This window comes from Miniopterus schreibersii (assembly GCF_964146895.1).
Source record: "Miniopterus schreibersii genome assembly, chromosome: 18".
NCBI lineage: Eukaryota > Metazoa > Chordata > Mammalia > Chiroptera > Miniopteridae > Miniopterus > Miniopterus schreibersii.
In genome coordinates this window covers 9885644-9905469 of record NC_138121.1, presented here as the reverse complement: position 1 = coordinate 9905469, position 19826 = coordinate 9885644, and the positions used below count along the sequence as shown (strand labels likewise).

General features: G+C 36.9%; 1 protein-coding gene across 7 annotated transcripts in view; it reads left to right on the top strand.

Annotated features, from left to right (window-relative positions):
• Window positions 1-19826, top strand: part of CNOT1 (CCR4-NOT transcription complex subunit 1) — a 64967-nt gene that overhangs the window by 26281 nt on the left and 18860 nt on the right. For 2 of the 7 annotated variants that reach the window (XM_081119666.1, XM_081119662.1), the window contains exons 15-30: window positions 146-268; window positions 466-617; window positions 5159-5309; window positions 6554-6755; window positions 7872-8015; window positions 9150-9274; window positions 9515-9801; window positions 10683-10761; window positions 12488-12718; window positions 13036-13176; window positions 14099-14278; window positions 16673-16789; window positions 17115-17225; window positions 17549-17626; window positions 17801-17978; window positions 18736-18866. In XM_081119666.1, coding sequence (XP_080975792.1) covers window positions 146-268; window positions 466-617; window positions 5159-5309; window positions 6554-6755; window positions 7872-8015; window positions 9150-9274; window positions 9515-9801; window positions 10683-10761; window positions 12488-12718; window positions 13036-13176; window positions 14099-14278; window positions 16673-16789; window positions 17115-17225; window positions 17549-17626; window positions 17801-17978; window positions 18736-18866 — 2430 coding nt within the window. Of the gene's footprint in view, window positions 1-145; window positions 269-465; window positions 618-5158; window positions 5310-6553; window positions 6756-7868; window positions 8016-9149; window positions 9275-9514; window positions 9802-10682; window positions 10762-12487; window positions 12719-13035; window positions 13177-14098; window positions 14279-16672; window positions 16790-17114; window positions 17226-17548; window positions 17627-17800; window positions 17979-18735; window positions 18867-19826 lie in introns of all 7 variants that reach the window. The other 5 variants (XM_081119667.1, XM_081119663.1, XM_081119665.1 and 2 more) reach the window with 3 other exon arrangements.

Below are 19826 nucleotides of genomic sequence, written 5' to 3'. Positions count from 1 at the left end.
AAAAAATTATGGCCAAGAAAATATTAGCAGTATATTTTATTTAGACTTGCTTGGGAAAATAAAAGCAGGAAGCAGAAAATAGGACAGAGAGATAGAAAATTACTTAATTGCTTGACTTATAGTTTCTAATACTCTTTTTCCTTAGGCCTTGTCAATGCTGCTGAACGGTACTCCATTTGCCTTTGTCATTGACCTTGCTGCGCTTGCTTCCCGTCGTGAATACCTCAAACTTGACAAGTGGCTCACAGATAAAATCCGAGAGCATGGAGTAAGAGTTTGTCCGTTTATTACTGATTTTAAATATCCATGGCTAAAATAGCTTAAAAAAAATAACCTTTGAAATGGCAATTAAGGTGTTATTCTGGATTTAAGTTATAGTACTTAGTTTTTAATCTGAAATCAATTTATCTTTAATCTGAAAGCAATTAAGATCAATTTCAAATACACTGACTTTCTCTTTCTCAGGAGCCTTTTATCCAAGCATGCATGACTTTTTTAAAGAGGCGGTGCCCTTCTATTTTGGGTGGACTTGCCCCAGAGAAAGATCAGCCCAAAAGTGCTCAACTTCCCCCAGAAACTTTGGCGACAATGTTGGCCTGTTTACAAGCTTGTGCAGGGTAAGAAGAGCATGCTTCAAAATGACTGTTTAATTTTGAAATTGGATTATATGGATAATTGTTGATTTGGGGAAGAAAGGTCGAATGATTAAAAGCAACAGCAGTTTAGATAATCCAGTTTTTTAAGTTTAAAGTACTATGCTACCTAAAGTACATATTTAACGCCATTTGAGTTTTTTGTATGTGGTGTGTAATAGGGTTCCAGTTACATTGTTTTGGGTGTGGATATTTTTATTTGTCCCAATTGTTGAAAAGGCCGGTCTTGCCCTTTTAAATTGTCTTCTTTAAAAATCAGTTGACTGTAATAGTGTATGTTCATTTCTGGACTCATAGTTGTTTTCCATTGATCTCTATGTCCTTAGGCTAGTATCCCATTGTCTTGATTACTATAGCTTTTTAGTAAGTTTTGAACTTGGGATGTAGTAGTCTTCCAAATTTGTTGTTGTTTTTCAAGATTGTTTTTGGCTCTTCTGGGTCCCTTGTTTTTTCATATGAATTTTAGGATCAGCTTGCTTGTCAATTTTGCAAAGAAATTGAATAAGGATTGTGTTGAATCTTTTGATCATTTTGGTCAATATGTTATCTTAACACTTCTAATTCATGATCTGAGGTATTTATCCATTTATTTAAGTCTGATTTCTTTCAGTGATGTTTTGTTATTTTTATTTGCACAATTCTTGCACTTGTTAACTATTTTATATAAGTCAGTCATCTGTGGAGACAGTTTTATTCTTTTCTCATCTGGATGCCTTTTTTTAAATTTAAGAATTTCTCTAGCATGAACCTTCAGTTTATTGATTAGAAGTATAGTGAGAGAATACATCCTTGTCTTTTGATTTTAGGAGGAAAGTATCCGTTATTTTACCATTAAGTATATGATGTTACGATAGATGCCCTTCAGGTTAAGTTTTCCTTAACTTCTAGTTCTAGTTATTTGGGTGGCTTTGTCATGAAAGCATTTTGTCATATGCTTCTGCCTGCTTCGGTTGAGATGATCATGTGGTTTTTGTTTTTCATTCTATTGATGTGGGTGGTATGTTAATTGATTTTTCGATGTTAAAAAAACCCTTGCATTCCTGGGCTAAACTCACTTGATCTTTCCATGGAAATCTTCAGTAAAAGAAAGATTTAAACTCTCTAATTACAAACCAGAGCATATCACTTGATCTTTATGTGTATTTTTAATATTATTTTTGTTGATTTCAGAGAGAGGAAGGGAGAGAGAGAGAGAAACATCAATGAGAGTCATCAATTGGCTGCCTCCTGCATGCCCCCCACTAGTGACCGAGCCCACAACCTGGACATGTGCTCCAACCAGGAATCAAACTGACACCTCTGGATCGTAGGTTGACGCTCAACCATTGAGCCACACCAGCAGGGCTTTATGTATATTTTTTATGTGCTGCTGGATTCAATTTACTCTAGTATTTGGTGAGCATTTTTACTTCTAGTTTTTTAAGGGATATTCCGTAGCTTTCTTGTGTGGTCTTTTTCTGATTTTGATATCATTATAATGAAATTACTTAATTTTTTTCTAATTTTTGTGGAATACATTGGTGTAAATTCCATAGATTCAGTTCTGAAGCCATCTGGTTTTTTGCTTTTTCTTGGGGTTAGTTTATTTTATTTATCTTTTTTGTTTATTTGTTTTTTGTTCTGTTGATCTTGTTGTTCATCCTCACCTGAGAATATTTTTTCCATAGATTTTTAAAGAGAGTGGAAGAGGGTGGGGACAACGACACCAATTGGTTGCCTCCTGCTCTTGCCCAACCCTGGGAACAAATCTGTAACCCAGGTACATGCACTTGACCAGAAAATCATTATTGTTCAAACCATTCTTGGCTCTGGCCAGTGTGGTCCAGTGGTTAGAGCGCCAGCTCTTGCACCAACGGGTTTTAGGTTCGATTTCCGGTCAAGAGCACGTACCTGGGTTGCTGGTTCAGGGCGTTTGTGAGGCAACCAATTGATGTGTGTCTCTCACAACTGTATGTCTGTGCTCCCCCCCCCCCCCCTCCACTCTCTAAAAATCAATGGAAAAAATATCCTCGGGTGAGGATTAACAAAAAAAAGAAAAAATGAAAATATTACTGATGGCCCCCCCTTCCCCCATTTACCCCTCCACCCTGGTTCCTGCCCCTTCTTCCCCCTAGGTCTTCCCAGCACTCTTGTTTGTGTTCCTGGTTAATGCATATAGGTTCTTTGGTTAATCTCTTCCTGCCACCCCCCTCCCCCCTTTGGGGTTAGGGTTTGTTTTTTTTTTAAATATATCTTTATTGATTTCAGAGAGAGGAAGAGAGAGAGAGTGAGAGAAAGAGAGAAACATCAATGACGAGAGAGTCATTGATCGGCTGCAGCCTGCAACCCGGGCATGTGCCCTGACCGGGAATCGAACCCTGATCTCCTGGACCCTAGGTCAATGCTCAACTGCTGAGCCACGCCTGGCCGGGCTGGGGTTAGTTTTTGATTACTAATTCAGTATATCTACTTGGTATTTTCAGATTTTCTTCTTGTTGAGTCGGTTTTTGGTAGTTTGTGTCTTTCTAGGAATTTGTCCATTTCATCTAGATTAGCTGATTTTTGGCATATAGTTGTTTTATACTGTATCTTTACAGTCTCTCTCATTTCTGTAAGGTTGATAGTAATGTCTTCTTAATTTTAGTAATTTGTGTCTCTCTCTCTTGGTCAATTTTATTGACTTTTATAAAAAACTAACTTTTTTTTTCCTGTTCTCCATTTCATTGTTTCAGCTCTAAACTTGATTTCTTCTGCTTGTTTTGACTTTAATTTGAACTTTGAAAAATTCGTTAAGATGGAAGGTTAGGTTTTTTGGGTTTTTTGTTTTTTTTTAACACACTAATTTTATTCATCAATAATGGGAAATTAGAAATTGGTAATGTTTATTTTTAAATTGAATTTATTGCGGTGACTTTGGTTAATAAAATTATATAGGTTTCACATGTACAATTCTATAATACATCATCTGTATATTGTATTGTGTGTTTACCACCCCAAGTCAAGTCTTTCTATCACCATGTATCCCCCCCTTTACCCTCTTCTACCTCCCCCTAATCTCCAGAGATTTTTTTTCTTAATTGGGGTGTTTACAACTTTGAATTTCCATCTGTGAAATGCTTCAGGTTTGGTATTGAGTGTTTTCACAATCATCCGAAAGTATTTTGTAATTTATTTTGACCCATTGGTTATAAAAGTGTATCGTTTATTTCCACATGTTTTGTGAGTTTGCTAGTTTTTCTTTTGTTAATAATTTTTAGTTTCACTTCATTGTGGTAAAAGAATAGACTTTATATAATTTGATTTCTTTAAATTCATTGAGACTTGTCATATGTTCTATCCTGGAGAATTTTTCATGTGTACTTGAAAAGAATGTGTAGTCTGCTGTTGGGTAGAGAGTGTTGTGTATATGTCCGGTGTAAGTGGTTTATAGTGTTGTTGAAGTCTCTTCTTGTCTGTTCTGTCTAGTCTGAGTGACTACTTTTACTTTTTTTTTTCACCCAAAGATATATTTTTATTGAATTTTAGAGAGAGAAGAACAGAGAGAGAGACAAACAAACATGGAACTGTTGCTTCCTATTCGCGCCCAGACTGGGGATTGAACCTGTGACCTTTTGGCGCATGGAAAGCACCAAAGCAACCCACTAGGCCAGGGCTACGTGTTTTTTTTAATGTTTTTATTTTGAGAGGAAGACTTTTTTTGTTGTTACTCCTCACCTGAGGATATTTTTTTTCTTTTTTGGAGAGTAGAAGGAAGGGAGAGTGAGGGAGGGAGGAACAGCGATGTGAGACACATCAATTGGTTGCATCTCGCAAGTGCCCTGACAGGACTGGGTATCGAACCTGCGACCCAGGTATGTGCCCTTGATCAGGAATTGAACCCGAGACCCCTCCATGCTCAGGCTGACGCTCAAACTACTGAGCCACACTGGCCAGGGCACACTTTTACTTCTTAATGCCAGTAATAAGATTCTGAATTTGGGAGGAAAGCTCTAAGACAGTATTGTTTGTATAAAGTTTTCGAGTGCAAAGGGTTCTATGGTTTTATACACCCTTAAGATAGGATGGTAGGTTTTTCTGTTAAACATTTATTCTACTACTTGACATTATAGAAGTCAGTTTTCTCTGTGCTTGTCAAATGTAGTTGCTGATTATGTGTACGGTATTTTTAAGCTATATTTAAATAATTGTCTTATTTTTCAACTACCAGAAACTAGTATAAAAATTGTTTGCTTTGATATGTTCAGGTTTGGGCACAATTTTTGACAAAATGGTTGAGAATACGGCTTATTTCTTGGAATGCTTTAACGTATATTGGTTATACCGTACACAAGGTTTTGTTTCAGAGATGTAAATTAGACTTGCAAGATAAAGCCAGTTGTCAGAAAATCCTACTGATTAATGACAGATGGAAAGACATAGGATATGGTGGAAGTTTAGCTGTCTGTTCTAGCAAATTTTTTTTGAGAATCAGATTTGTTCATTTAGGTGTTCTGGGGAATAACAAGTGATACTCTTTTCTCTCTTAGGAGTGTTTCTCAGGAGTTATCGGAAACCATCCTCACCATGGTAGCCAATTGCAGCAACGTCATGAATAAGGCCAGACAACCCCCACCTGGAGTTATGCCCAAAGGACGCCCTCCTAGTGCCAGCAGCTTGGATGCCATTTCTCCTGTTCAGGTAAGTGAACCCTACAGTCGGTACATCTGCATTTGTTTGTAGACTTGCAATAGCATAAACTTCTACATCATCATTAACAATCTACTCAAGGAAAATTTGTCTAATTTATTACATTTTAGATAACTGCATGTCTACCATACACTACTACTTTTTAAAGGAGATCCATAAATAGGCATTGTAGTTGAGAAAGATTTTAATCATTAAGTAGAACATCATTCTGAGAGGAAAGATACAAAATAACTTATGTAGGTAAATGGTAAGGGCTTCTTTTTAAAATAAGAGTAACTTAGACTTGGAGAAATAAGCACTGCCTTTGAACCTGATATGTCTTGTTTGTAGCTTCACGGGCCAAGCAACAGTGCTAGAGCATAAGGACTTGTTATAACTGGGGCTCTTCAGCTCTCAACTGAACTGCTCTTTTAAAAACAAGGTACATTTAAGTTACTCCCTGACACCAACCACCCCCCTCTCTCTGGGAGCAACACATTTCTGCTTCTATTTTTAGCTGCATTGAATGGCAGTTTGGGGTTTGAGAAAAGAAAGAGCGTTTAGTGATTTTTTTCGGTGGCCACTTTCTGAAAGGCATTAGGTGTATCATTTCCTATAGTCATGAAGATCTGAAATAATGCCACAAACTAAGAAGCTTGGAAGTGCAGTTATAAAATATTTTTTAAAATCTTGTGAATAAGCATACCTTGTTTTTGTTATTGGTTTTAGTTTTGTTTTTGTTTTTTGAATTAAACCTAGAGCTAATCTCCAAACCCCAAGAATTTCAAATTTTGATTGGATTTGCTTGTTTTGACTGGATGATTTCTGCTTTCTAATGCTTTTATTGTGTTGCAAGCTAAATATGTTAGAGAGATTCTTTTTGTTTTAAAGGGCCTTATTGGAAATTTTAAGGACCTAATGTAATAACCTTTCCATGTCACTACGAGATGCTTAGTATTATGTACAGCTGCAGGGCACTTTATCTTAAATGATTTTGAAGTTTTGTAGCCCTCACATTATTACTTTGGTACTTTGGCAGGGGTTTACTTTTTGAGTGTATTCCATCTGTAATAACAGTAAGAAAAAAGACGGGCACACTTGACTTGATTTTGGTATTTAAGTATCATCATGATTGTGTGGGGTTTTGCGGTTTACTTATTAAGCATACAAAGAGCTGTTGCTAAAGATTGCTTTACTTGTTTCATATGTCTTTGCTTGAGGTATGTTTAATACATTTTTATAATGTTTTTCTTTAGATTGACTCTCTTGCTGGAATGGCATCTCTTAGTATAGGTGGTTCAGCTGCCCCTCACACCCAGAGTATGCAGGGTTTTCCTCCAAATTTGGGTTCTGCATTCAGTACCCCTCAGTCACCAGCAAAAGCATTTCCACCCCTTTCTACCCCAAATCAAACAACTGCATTCAGTGGTATCGGAGGACTTTCATCACAGCTTCCAGGTAAGGGATGGGTGGGGACACAGGTTATCTATAATAATCATTGTGCCTTACTTTGTGTAAGGGTTTGGAGTACTTGTGATAAGGAAAACTGCTTAAACTAAATTGTAAAAGTTGGCTTCAGCATTCATAGTTGGGAAGAGAAAAACATTATACTATTATAATATTCAGTTGAATTGCAATTAAGGTATTTTAATTGTAAACTTAGTTGGATGATTCAATAAGAATTCAGTATTACCAAATGGCAGTGTAAACATTGACAGATGTTTTAATCACACATTTTAAAGGACTTGGGCTTAGATCTAGGACTCACAGCTTGATGGATTACTCAAAGTTGGTTTAATAAAGCTAGAAAATATTTCACACCTCAGATTCAGGTGTATTTTCTACTTCCTTTTACTTAACCTACCTTGAAAATGGTAGTAAATTCATAAAACTTTTTCAAGTTTTTAAAATACTTTGGCTTTTAGTTTTATAATGAAATAAAGGTTACATTTTTCCCCCCTTCTTGGACCCACTTGTTTCTTAGCTGTCTTCACCTTTTGATTGTCAGACTGTAAGTTTAGTTTATTAAAACCTCAGGACTCAAATGTTGTAATGACTCTGTAACCTAGTTAACACTGCTGCTATGTGGTTCTAGCCCTGATTTTTCATTCATTTAATCCAAATTTACTCTATTTAGTAAGGCCATAGTAAAATCCTAGTTATTGGAAGAATTCTGTTTGCTGGAGTTGTGGAGAATAAAGAAGTCCTGGCTCATGCTAACTTAGAAGATAGTAGCATGAAAATCTTCAGTTGTAATCATTGAGGAAAGCAAGTCAGTTCTTATTTTGACTACCTTATATCTCATATTACATATGAGATAGTACAGTTAAATTTTTGCATTTTTATATCGTACCAAGAATATAAGAAACTAATAATTCTAAATGCTAAAGAAATTTTGGCAGTTTGTTTTTGTTTACTCTTTATTAGTTTGGATTCTTTGTAAAACTAAATGGACATTGTAAGAGAATTAACAAAGACCCTGACTTTTTAAATAAGAACGTACAACTTTCATATGAGAAAAGTCAAGAACGTGAGTAATGATACGACTTCTGGCTGCTTCGTTCTTTTTAGTAGGTGGTCTTGGCACAGGCAGCCTGACTGGTATAGGAACTGGGGCTCTTGGACTCCCTGCAGTGAATAACGATCCTTTTGTACAGAGGAAACTGGGCAACTCTGGACTGAACCAGCCTACATTCCAGCAGAGTAAGATGAAACCTTGTAAGTGGTAGTGTTGTCTGTGATTGTGAAGCGTGACTGATGCACATAAAACTTTTTATTTTATGTTGAATTTGTTGCCTTTATAGTTATATGGACAAAAACATTTCCTTGAATATATTGTCAATAGGGCCGTCTGTTGATGTACTGCTTAGATCACTGGGAGCAAATCTACGAATTTGAATTACTCAAATGAAAATTTGATATACCACCCTACCTTTGACCCAGATTGCCAGAACAGAGTGATGGTTAGTCAGAGGTGGCATCCTTAGGGGAATTAGCCTTAAACTATGATGAAAAAATAGAGAAAAGTAAAATCCTATACTTAGATTTGACTAAGTAAAAGAAAAGGCTTATACTTACCCTAAGTTTCTTTGGTGGTGTTTTTTAACAAATCAAGAACAGCCAGGAGGATTTAAGATTTCTGTTTCAGCTTGGCAGTTTATAAAAGAATTTTATCTTAATTTGTTTTAAGGTTAAAACTTTATGATATATATTACGTTATGTGTAATAAATATTGCCATGTAATATATATGATGTAACAACACAGTTTTTAAAGTTTCACCTCCGTAGTTATCCCAAAGTCAGAGAAGTCCTCTTTGTAAATACATACGTATTACTGACTTACAAATGTCCTTTTTATGGTTGGGGCAAAATATTCATTAGGCAAAATTTGACAGTTTACCAAATGACTTGAACTGTTAGTGTGAAAGGCTTGTCTGAATGTTATGTTTTGTAGCATGCTTTGTGTTTATATCAGTATGTCATGCACATGCATTGATGTTAAATGTGATTTTTATTATGAAGTAGTTAAGACTTGTTAACCTCGAGTGAGGTTGTATTAAGGGTAAATGCATTGTGGATTTAAACCCAGTGGACTTTCATGGTGTAATGAAAGTCTTGATGAAGAAAATACTAAGAACTATAGTTGTAAGGCAATGTTGCTAAAATCCTTGATGTGTACCTAGCACAGCTGAATATTAAAACTTGACCACTTAATATCTTTCAGTTTATTTTTCCCCTTAAAATTAAAACTATATTGTTCTCTCTGGCTCTGTGTGTGTGTGTGTGTGTGTGTTATGGGGAGGTAAAGTAAGAGCCTAAATGCCCACTGGTTGCTTTTCTGTTTTCTAACAGCGGACTTGTCTCAGGTGTGGCCAGAGGCAAATCAGCACTTTAGTAAAGAGATAGATGATGAAGCCAACAGCTATTTCCAGAGAATATATAATCACCCACCACATCCAACCATGTCTGTTGATGAGGTGAGTGTCTAGGATGATTGAAATCTTTATCATCTTGGTAAATCTTAAATGCTCCTTTCAGAGTTTTTAGAAATCCAGCCGCAAGTGTGTTGATAAGTTTATGCATCGTTTGAAATCATAACATTTATCTCAAGCCCAATTTATTGTGGAATAATTCTGCTTAATCTATTAAGAGCATTTTAGGAAGGCTTTTAATAATAGTTTCCTTATGTGTATACTGTTTTGTCTTGCTATTTCCAGGTAATAGAAATGCTACAGAGGTTTAAAGACTCTACCATAAAGAGGGAACGAGAAGTATTTAATTGTATGCTAAGGAACTTGTTTGAAGAATATCGTTTTTTCCCCCAGTACCCTGATAAAGAGTTACATATAACAGCCTGCCTGTTTGGTGGGATAATTGAGAAAGGACTGGTCACTTACATGGCACTAGGCCTGGCTCTACGATATGTTCTTGAAGCCTTGCGCAAGCCTTTTGGATCCAAAATGTATTATTTCGGGATTGCTGCACTAGATAGATTTAAAAATAGGTGAGTGGTTTCCTATGAAATGTCTTTTTTTTTAACATAGGGAAAAGTATTATTTATCAACTGGTTCTTGCTCTGTCCTGCCCGATCATTATACATATGTTAACTAATGTTAATGACTGTGTGAAGTAGAAAAGAAGTGAAAACAATTAATTAATGGTTATCAAATAAGTGGTAAGAACAGTATAACATGAAATTGCAGGAGGAGTTTGTTTACTGAGGTATACGTTTACTCAGTGAAAGTCACCACCTGAGGTGTATAGTTCTTTGAATTTTGACAAATTCATACAGTCCTGTAAACTGCCACAATTACAATCAAAATACTGAATATATCCCTCACCCCCTAAAAGTTATCTTGTTTTTCCCCTTTCAAGTTCACCTTCCCACACTTCTAATCCGTGGCAATCACTGATTTTATTTGGTCTAGTTTTTTCAGATGGTTATTTGAATTGAAGCAAACACAAGTCTGAATTCTTGCACTTAGCATGGTGCTGTTGAGATTCCTCTATATTGTTGCAGGTTTCAGGAGGGTTTTTTTGTTGCTAGTTAGTAAGGATTAACTACAAAATTGTTTTTCCATTCATCTGTTGATGAACATTTGAGGTTGTTTCCAGATAGCAGTTTTAGTGGCATATTGTAATCAATTTAAAGTAAAATATGGTCTTTAAAAAACAACAACAGTGTTCTGATATAAAAGCAGGTGAAGTTGATAAATATTTCCCCCCATTACTTCTGTATTCTTCCCTTTGGCATTCTCTTCAAGTAAGGTAGTTCATGGGTAGAATGGGAGAAATGGCCTAGACTAGCATTTGGAAGAAAATTTTTTGTTAATTGTGCTACCTCTGTTCTTACATAAAATAGTGAATGAATGTTTTTGTTGGCAGATTGAAGGACTATCCCCAGTATTGCCAGCACTTGGGTTCTATCAATCACTTTATACAATTTCCACATCATTTACAGGAGGTAAGCATCTTCCATACCTAAAACCTTTCTTGTTGTTGGAGGGTTTGTCTATTTTAATTTGATTTGGATGTTAGGAATGGCATTAAGGTTTCTTAATGATTGGCACAATGTAGGTATGCACATTACTTGTTGCTTATTTTGCAGCTTAATAATAGTGAAAAAAATGCATTCTTTAGCTTTCCTACATAGTGGTTTTGCCTGATTTAATAAAAGGCTTTTTTACCAGTCTTAGCCTGATAATACTGTCAAAGACATCTTTTACTATATTACTAAGAGAAACTTTACTGGATTTTAAAAAGGATTTCTAATGGTAATCTTGAATAAAACCTCGTAAAGTTTCTCTGATTTAAGTATGATTTAGAGCTGTTTCATATAAAACTTAGACCATTGTTTCTCAAAAATACAGCCGCCTTAACACCTGCTTTGATTTCTTTGAGGTACTTACAAAGGAGACAGTACCTAAGAAAAAAAAAAGACCTAGAGGATATAAATTTTAAGCCATTTTATGTGACTGTTGAAATTTCTAAACCATTGTTTTAGTGATTGACTTTAGGCTTACTGGTAAACGGTCATACCTTTGTCTTGCCTTTCGTCAAAGTCAGCTTATAGAGCACAAGAAAGTTGATTAATGTTTGTTTTACACAAAACAGGTAAATGGTTTTATAAGATCATATTTTAAGGAATCAGAAAGGTCAGAATTTGAACCTCCTTTTAATTCTATATTATAGTTTAGTCCAGTGCTTTCTGTTTCATCTGCATGGGTTTGTTTGCAGGAGGGCAGGGTTATTGTGATAGCTTGACCTAGGATACCCATGGAATGGGAGGCAGGAGTATATGCATTCATGTGAGGGGGTTTGGGGGAGTGTGCCAAAACTATAGTACTGAAAACTATACTATACAGGAAAGCAGAGTTATGGAAAGCTAGGATGTGAAGTCAGAGGGTTACCACAGTCAAATGTGTTTGGAATTAAGAGCCAGGAATACAGACCTTAGAAGACTGAAGAGCAAGAGAGGTGGCATGCAAGTGATCACACAGAACAGTGGTTCCCCAGTACCCACTGTAGCAAGATAGCTGGGGGGGGGGGGGGGGGGGGATAGGGTCATTGTTCATATTTCTTTTTGAATATATAGATTGTAGTTTATGTTTTGCCAGGTACAGACTGTTGGAAATAGTATCAAGGACCCTATGTCAGTTCTCTGATTTGTGTGTGGGAAGGAGGTTTATTGGTCTTTGAAATGAGGGGTGGGGAATCAAACCTGTTGTGGAACATCCATCCAGTATCATTGCTTACCTTCTAGTTGGCTTGGCAGTGTACAGTGTGTTTTGTTTGTTTTGTAGTAATAGCTTTCCTGAGCAGTAATTCACATTGCAGTGTGTATTTTAGGCTTTAGGTTTCTCATCAGCATCCAGTAAAAAGATCAGTTCACTCTATACATTTAAATAAATGTTAAAGTATGTGTGTATTAAGGGATTTAAAGAAATTTATATGCGGGTGCCTTTGGCTGCTTTTTTGGAGGCTATTTTGCTAGACTGATTCTTTCATAAATACTAGTATTTTACTATGTGGGAATGTGGGCCAGGATGGGGCAAGGAGTAAGGGAGATAGAGGAACCAAAAGAGTCCTCTATAATGACTCCTAGCCTCTCAGAAGTGAGTGGAGTGTAATTCAAAAATTTTAAATTCTGTTAACTTTTTTTAATGTGTTTTCCTCTCCCTACCCTACAGTATATTGAGTATGGACAGCAATCTAGAGATCCTCCTGTGAAAATGCAGGGCTCTATCACAACCCCTGGAAGTATTGCGCTTGCTCAGGCCCAGGCTCAGGCCCAGGTTCCAGCAAAAGCACCCCTTGCTGGTCAGGTTAGCACTATGGTAACCACATCAACAACCACCACCGTTGCTAAAACGGTTACAGTCACCAGGCCTACCGGAGTCAGCTTTAAGAAAGATGTGCCAGTAAGTAGGTCTGTCTTTTTTTTTGTCTTCCAAGATTTGTTATGTTGTAATATGCATTAGTGAGTATGTATTTTAAGTTTATTATGAACAACACATCCCAACTAAAAAAAAAGATGAAATAGACCAGCATTTCTCCCTTTGTATCTTCCCCAGATTTCCTAGAGGCAGCCACATTGAATAATACATATTCTTGCCAACACTTCCAGTGCACAGTCATACACACCATGTGTATTTTATACTAAAAGAATTTGTGTACATTTTTTCCTGGGATTTGTCAATTAAGCATTTTAATTGGTTTATGTAATTTTTCTCTTTAGCCTTCTATTAATACTACAAATATAGATACTTTGCTTGTGGCCACAGATCAAACTGAAAGAATTGTAGAACCCCCAGAAAATATCCAGGAGAAAATTGCTTTTATCTTCAACAATCTCTCTCAGTCAAATATGACACAAAAGGTGAGCCTGATGTAATAGTTTATATATCACTATGAATGCTCTCTATTCTTATCCCTCATGGGTTGGAGGATTTATATTTCACATTCTGCATCCTTTTTAATACTCACTTAACTCTAAAGGTAGAGGTAATAGAATGAAAACAAAGGGAATGTGGATAGACAACTCATGGTTGTGGTTTTGTAGACGTAAATAGCACTAGTTTTAAATGTATTATTTTGCAGTGAGTTATAGGCATTTAAAAAAAAGTTCATGATCTCATGATGAAGGAAGGTGTGTTGCACTTCTAGTCACAACTCATGTCCCTCCCAGAGACCATTCAGAGCATTTATTAGGAGCCTAATAACTGAGGTAGCCCTTGTTAAAAGCATAAGGAATGATGCTTCCCTTACAAGATTATGTGCCTGTTTTAGCCAGTAAGATTAGACTAAACTGGGTTTGAGATATATGCAAGTACTGTCTTTTTAGATCCCACCATAATTGATTCCGGGCAATAAAATTAAAGCCTTTACTATCCTTTCTGGAAAAGAAGTATCAACTTTACAGATGATTCCTGGAGATGGAAATTTAGGAAAATACAGTTCTGGTGTTAGGTTCTTTAATAGCAGGTTGTAGGTTAGTAATTTATCCGCTTTTGGTCAGATGGAGAGTTGGGTAAGATGAGGGTGAGTGACTATATGTTTCATAATTTTAAAGTTGAAAGCTACTATAGATGTTTCAGTGCTAATCACACACAGTTTATGGAATTGAACTTACTGTACTGCATAGCTTCTGTCTGATGTGGGGGAGAGATGTAGCATAGTGATTGGATTTAGCACCTAATTTTGCAAGGAGCCATGTGCTGTAATGCTGTTCTCAGAAACAAAAAATATAACCATATTTATCATCTTTTAATTGTGTACTTTCTGTATCATTGGTTGGCTAGGTTGAAGAACTAAAGGAAACTGTGAAGGAAGAATTCATGCCTTGGGTTTCACAGTACCTGGTTATGAAGAGAGTCAGTATTGAGCCAAACTTTCACAGCCTGTATTCAAACTTCCTTGACACGCTGAAGAATCCTGAATTTAATAAGATGGTTCTAAATGAGACCTACAGAAACATCAAAGTAAGATAGTTTTTGTACCTCTTTTCTGTTCTTTTTCTATTCTGAGTATGGAAATACTTGATTGTATAGACCGAATTTGGAGGGGTGGGGAATGTTGCTATTTTTTGTACATGTTGTCTGTGAAACTTGTTCTAGCTTTGTTTCAGATATAGAACTAAATTTCATGAAGAATTTAATCTTCTAGACATACTCTCTGTACTGTTTACTTTGAAAGTAACTAATGTCCTGGATTTGTTTTCTTCATTCCATGAATGGTTTTTCTTTACCTCCTGCATGTTTCTAACAGCCCCCCCCCCCCAAATTATTTGCAGTATGCCTTTAGCTATAGTCCCTTTGTTTTGTTTCTAAATAGTCTTAATAGAAATTTATTGTATGGGTATATATTGCTAATGGATATGGGTATATATTGCTAATGGATATTTAAGCTGTTAGCTTTCACCATTAACAGAAACAGTGTTGCAGTGAATGTTTTCCTTTATGTCTTTTTTTTTTTTTTTAAGAAGTGCTGTTGCCATAGCACTGGTGTCACTATATTTTGTCATCTTTTTTTATTATTTTTTATTTTTTAATATATCTTTATTGATTTCAGAGAGAGGAAGGGAGAGGGAGAGAGAAGATAGAAACATCAATGATGAGAGAATCATTGATCGGCTGCAGCCCTCAACCTGGGCATGTGCCCTGACCAGGAATTGAACCCCAATCTCCTGGATCCTAGGTCAACGCTCAACCGCTGAGCCACACCCGGCCGGGCTCCTTTATGTCTTAAGTGCCAGATACCTCTCAACTCTAGACCTGTTTGTGGACTAGCAGTTCTTTAGGATTCTCAGCAGTTTATTTTAGTTAATTAATTTATTTTTAAAAATATATCTTTACTGATTTCAGAGAGAGGGAGAGAGAGAGAAACATCAATGATGAGAGAGTCATTGATCGGCTGCCTCCTGCATGCCCCCGCCCGGGGATTGAGCCCACAACCCGGGCATGTGCCCTGACCGGGAATCGAACCACGATCACCAGGATCCTAGGTCGACGTTCAGCCGCTGAGCCACGCGTAGCCGGGCTCAGCAGTTTATTTTAAGTTCAAGCTCTTCCTAATGAGTGAATGCTTGTTCCATAAAATTCAGGTATTTTATTTCTTAAGAAGGTTAACTTTTCCAGTACACAGTGTGAACCAGCATACAGCTATGATCATTCTTTGCTGAATAACTTGGGACATTGGCTGAGGAACCAGCACTATATTTAAACCTGTGGATGGGAATTTTCCCCATTCGAGGTTACGCTGTAGTGCAAAAGAATTCCTGGCTCTCTTCTGTTGCACAGCTGACATTGCGCCATTCTGCTGTTGCTGAATGGAGTTAAGGAACATAACTGTTTTAGCCTTTACTATCTGATAGTAAGGATGGTTGGGATATATGAAAATTTCCACACACTTGGAAGCAAAATCTCAAGATGCTTTCAAACAATTTTAAATTACAAATTTTAATTTATAGCCATAACTTACAAGGTATTATTTAGTAGATAGATGTATGTTCTTTCCCCCTTACAAAAGAAAGAACTAGTTAATGAATGGATTGAGTGTTCTGGAAATTTGTAAAGAAGTGTTTATGCAATTATATTGTATTTCAGAAAGTTACCTTGTTTTCAGAGATGTACAGTGACCTGGATAGTGCTAAATTTTGCAGTAGATATTGTGATCTTGGTTACATTTCTCCATATGCCAAGATATATTTGCAGTTGGTCCTCTGCTTCAAACTACCTAACATTTTCAGAATTTTATTTATTCTTAATTTTTAAAAAATATATCTTTATTGATTTCAGAGAGAGGAAAGGAGAGGGAGAGAGAGAGATGGAAACATCAATGATGAGTCATTGATTGGCTGCCTCCTGCACGCCCCCGACTGGGGATTGAGCCTGCCGTCCCTAGCATGTATCCTGACCGGGAATCGAACTCCCGGATCACCTGGATCCCAGGTCAATGTTCAACTGCTGAGCCACGCCCGGCTGGGCCATTTTCAGATTTTTAAAATACTTTTCTGTGGGAGCACACATGACACTTTTAACTTTGTGTATTTTGTGTGATGTAGTTATATTGCCTATTAAAAAATAAAATGTAAAGAAAGACGTAAAGGTAAAAATGTCACAGAACAAAACAGAACAGTGCTACGATAGCATGCAGTAGATCTGCTTCGCAGGCATATTCTCATAATTGTGTGTGTGTGTTTTCCCCATTATCATTCATCCCCTCTATGCCCTCTTCCATGCTGCCCTCCTCCTTCACCCTACTTGTCCATGTCCATGATTGGTGGCTTGTTTTTAATATAGAATAATGGAATTCTCAAACATTTAATTGAGATTTCCCCCCCCCCATACCTTTCTTAATCCTACTTTTTTTTTCAGGTGCTCCTGACCTCTGATAAAGCTGCCGCCAATTTCTCAGATCGTTCTTTGCTGAAGAACTTGGGACATTGGCTAGGAATGATCACACTAGCTAAAAATAAACCCATCTTACACACTGTGAGTTCCAGCTAAAGGTTTACATAAAACTTGAGAATGTTCATACAGCATATGTCTAAAAGTCTTGTCTTTATTTGGGGCTATTTTAATGATAATTGGTGACTTGTAAGAGTGGCCAGTTTTGAATCCCTAATTGCATACTCATAGCCCCACATCATTTAGCAGGATAAATGAATGCCAGTAAGGTATGATTGTCACTCCTTTCTTTTTGTAAGGCAAGAGTCAGATGTTATGTTGATTCCTCTTTTGAGGATGAATTTGGCAAAATGCCTTTCTTTATGTACTTTGTGATTCCTAACTTTTAAAATATTTTTCTCCCCCCTAGGACTTGGATGTAAAATCTTTGCTGCTAGAGGCTTATGTTAAAGGACAGCAAGAATTGCTCTATGTAGTGCCCTTTGTTGCCAAAGTCTTAGAGTCTAGTATTCGTAGTGTGGTAAGTAGATTTTAATATTTTATTGATGGCTAAATTGTAAGAGTTAATTTCAGAACAAGGTCAAGAAATTTTGTCCTTAGTTCTTATGAAAGCGCTAGTTCAATCAGTTTTACTCAAGTAAAGTTGGGTTTCCAATGTGAGAGGCAAAGTAGAATTTAAAGGACTGATGTCTTAATAGGTGGCTTTGGGTTTTAGTCTTTTTCTGAAATATATGGAAGGCTAGGGGTTTTGTTAGGGCCACATAAGTATAAGTGATTAACTATTTTTAATAATACGAATTGAAGCAATTTGGAGGCCAGTTTAACGTAACATATTTTCTTTAGGTGTTTAGGCCACCCAACCCCTGGACAATGGCAATTATGAATGTATTAGCTGAGCTGCATCAGGAACATGACTTAAAGGTAAATTTGTTGCATTTTTATTCTTTGGAACATTCTCTGTCTTCACATTATTAAAATTTACCGGAAAAGTAAGAGTGGGGGGGGGGGCGGGCACTGTAACAATTGTGTGAGAATAGTGTATGTTATGAATTCTAGTGTATTTTAAGAATTCTAATCGAATATTGAAATACGCAGTTAAACTTGAAGTTTGAGATTGAGGTCCTCTGCAAGAACCTTGCGTTAGACATCAATGAGCTAAAACCTGGAAGCCTCCTAAAGGATAAAGATCGCCTGAAGAACTTAGACGAGCAGCTCTCTGCTCCGAAGAAGGATGCCAAGCAGCCAGAAGAACTCCCTCCCATCACAGCCACAAGTAAGGGTGGTAGCTAGCTAGCCCTTCACTTACTGGATGGTCTCTCAAGTGGCACATTTTCATGCATACAGCAGGTTACAGTTGTTCAACATCATGTGGTGCTGAAACTTGTGTGTGGGCCTTCTAAATTATTAAGGAAGTGGCAGCAGTGTCTCAGCATTGTACTGTATTAGAGTAAATCCAAGTAACTCATATGGCATTCTTAATTAAGTTGGGTTATCCACAGCCTGTGTTATTCCTCAAATCTGGGAATTACCAGACCAGTTAGGCCTACAAGGGGAGTGGGTTATTTCACCTGGGTCAAGATGATTGAAGTGCGGGGGAGATAGAGCTGTTGAACAAATGATTGAGAGGTGTGGTTACAATAAACCAGCTTTTCTTTCTCAGCCTTCAGTATCTAAAAATCCCAAGGTGAAAGAAACCTGGGAACTGCCTAGGTTGAAAATAGACATCTATAATAAGGCATAGTCCAAGGTTTGGGCCTACTAATGTGGCATGACCCCTCAATTGATTCTGAGCTATGGGCACTGCCACTGACAGTTTCACATGTTTTGTTTAAATCTCTGTTAAAATAACAGAATTTTTTGTGTGATAATTCAGGGTGGGGAAGATAACGGCCTGTGCCCTCCCCCTAAACCCCATCCTCTAATCCAGTTAGTTTAATGACATAAAAGCTACTTGTTATCCTGCTAATTTTAAAGTCAAGAAATATGCTCTTTTTGTTAGTCCTTATTTTAACTCAACTCTTTACTTTCAGCAACTTCTACAACACCAGCTACCAGTACCACCTGTACAGCTACTGTTCCACCGCAGCCACAGTACAGCTACCATGACATCAATGTCTATTCCCTTGCAGGCCTGGCACCACACATTACTCTAAACCCAACAGTAAGTAAACACTATTCCATCCCCCAGCTTCTACTTTGTGACACTCGTCACCTTCCCCTTACCCCTTCTTTTTGGATTTCTAGATTGTAGGTTTTTGTGCAGAGAGCAGGGGTTGGGAACTGCTCTGTAGTATGGCTGGGATTTTTTCTACTCTAAAAATAGTCATTGTGACTAGGTATGCTTTATACTGGTTCAGCATATTCAAACCCATGATTAAAATTAAGACAACTGGCTCCCTATGCAAACCAGAGAGGCATACCCAGCTCTGACTATTGGGATGGTAAAAATTTAGAACCATCTGTGACCCCCAACCCAAGTATGAGTTTTTATTTTGACAAAGAGCCTGATGGAGAAGTGACTAGCAATGAAGGTCTGGCCTTTGCTATTTTTCTTTCACCTGACACCTAGCCTGTTTGAAATGGAAGTTGTGAATGTTTGCAATGACTACAGCTTGTTTGCTAAGTGCCTATGAAACTGTTTAGATGCTATTTTAAAAAAGACAGCTGGTAATTCAGGGTGGGGCAAAAGTAGGTTTATAGTTGTTAAGTATGCAAAACAGTTTATTCTAGTATATTTATTAATTGTTGCATTATTTTCCATACAAATAACCATAAACATACTTTTGCCCCACCCTGTATAATCACAATCTCTAAGAATTTCTTGCTCAGGCCAGCAGATTCTCAGTGTATGCCGTAGCTTTTTGCTTTTTACTTTCATTTTCATGTCACCTTACCCTTGCATCTAGCCATTTCTTTAGACAGATAGTTGGAACAGCTGGTTTGTGTATGTAAAATATCTAGGTTAAGACCTGGAAGTAACTTTGTATTTTGTTTCTGTTTCTCTTCTCTGGTTCTGGGAGGCAATGTGGTTTAACGGTCATACAATAACTTCTCATCAATTCATTTTCCTATACATAAAGATTGTGTTTTATGTTTTACTGTCTATATTCAGAGTGAAAAT